Source organism: Apis dorsata, unplaced genomic scaffold, assembly GCF_000469605.1.
Source record: "Apis dorsata unplaced genomic scaffold, Apis dorsata 1.3 scaffold_288, whole genome shotgun sequence".
NCBI classification, from domain to species: Eukaryota; Metazoa; Arthropoda; class Insecta; order Hymenoptera; family Apidae; genus Apis; species Apis dorsata.
In genome coordinates this window covers 27,421-27,984 of record NW_006263563.1, presented here as the reverse complement: position 1 = coordinate 27,984, position 564 = coordinate 27,421, and the positions used below count along the sequence as shown (strand labels likewise).

Below are 564 nucleotides of genomic sequence, written 5' to 3'. Positions count from 1 at the left end.
CAGAAGTAGACATTTAATTATTAATAAAAACAAAATAAATAATAAAAATCAAACTACAATATAAATTAAATTTAAAAAAATTAAAATATTTTGATATAAACTTTACAAATATGTTTATAAGATATGATAATTATATATATATATATATATATATAATTATATACAAACACACACACATAATCATAAGAAATATATTATTTAATGATATAAAATATTAGAAAACAATAGAAAAACTAGATAAAATATTCTTTTTATGTTTAAATAAAATAAGTTGATTTTTTTAAAAATCATCATTATTTTTTTTAATTTGATAATTTCTATGTATATAATGCTACAATTGCTAAAAAAAAAAATAAAATAAATATTATTTTATCAATATATCCTACCTTATCCTTTTTATCTTGTCTCGCATATGGGAAACACGGAATTACAGCAGTTACTCGAGATGCAGAAGCAATTTTACAAGCATTGATCATAATTAACAGTTCCATCAAGTTGTCATTTACTTCTCCGCTTCCACTTTGTACTATGTACACATCTTCTCCACGAACAGATTCTCCTATT

At 20.2% G+C, this 564-nt stretch overlaps 1 protein-coding gene across 1 annotated transcript in view; it reads right to left on the bottom strand.

Moving 5' to 3' along the window:
- Window positions 1-393: 393 nt before the first annotated feature.
- Window positions 394-564, bottom strand: part of LOC102675555 (ribose-phosphate pyrophosphokinase 2, chloroplastic-like) — a 2,681-nt gene continuing 2,510 nt past the window's right edge. Inside the window, exon 3 of the mRNA XM_006616944.2 lies at window positions 394-564. Coding sequence (XP_006617007.1) covers window position 564 — 1 coding nt within the window. The 3' untranslated portion in view covers window positions 394-563.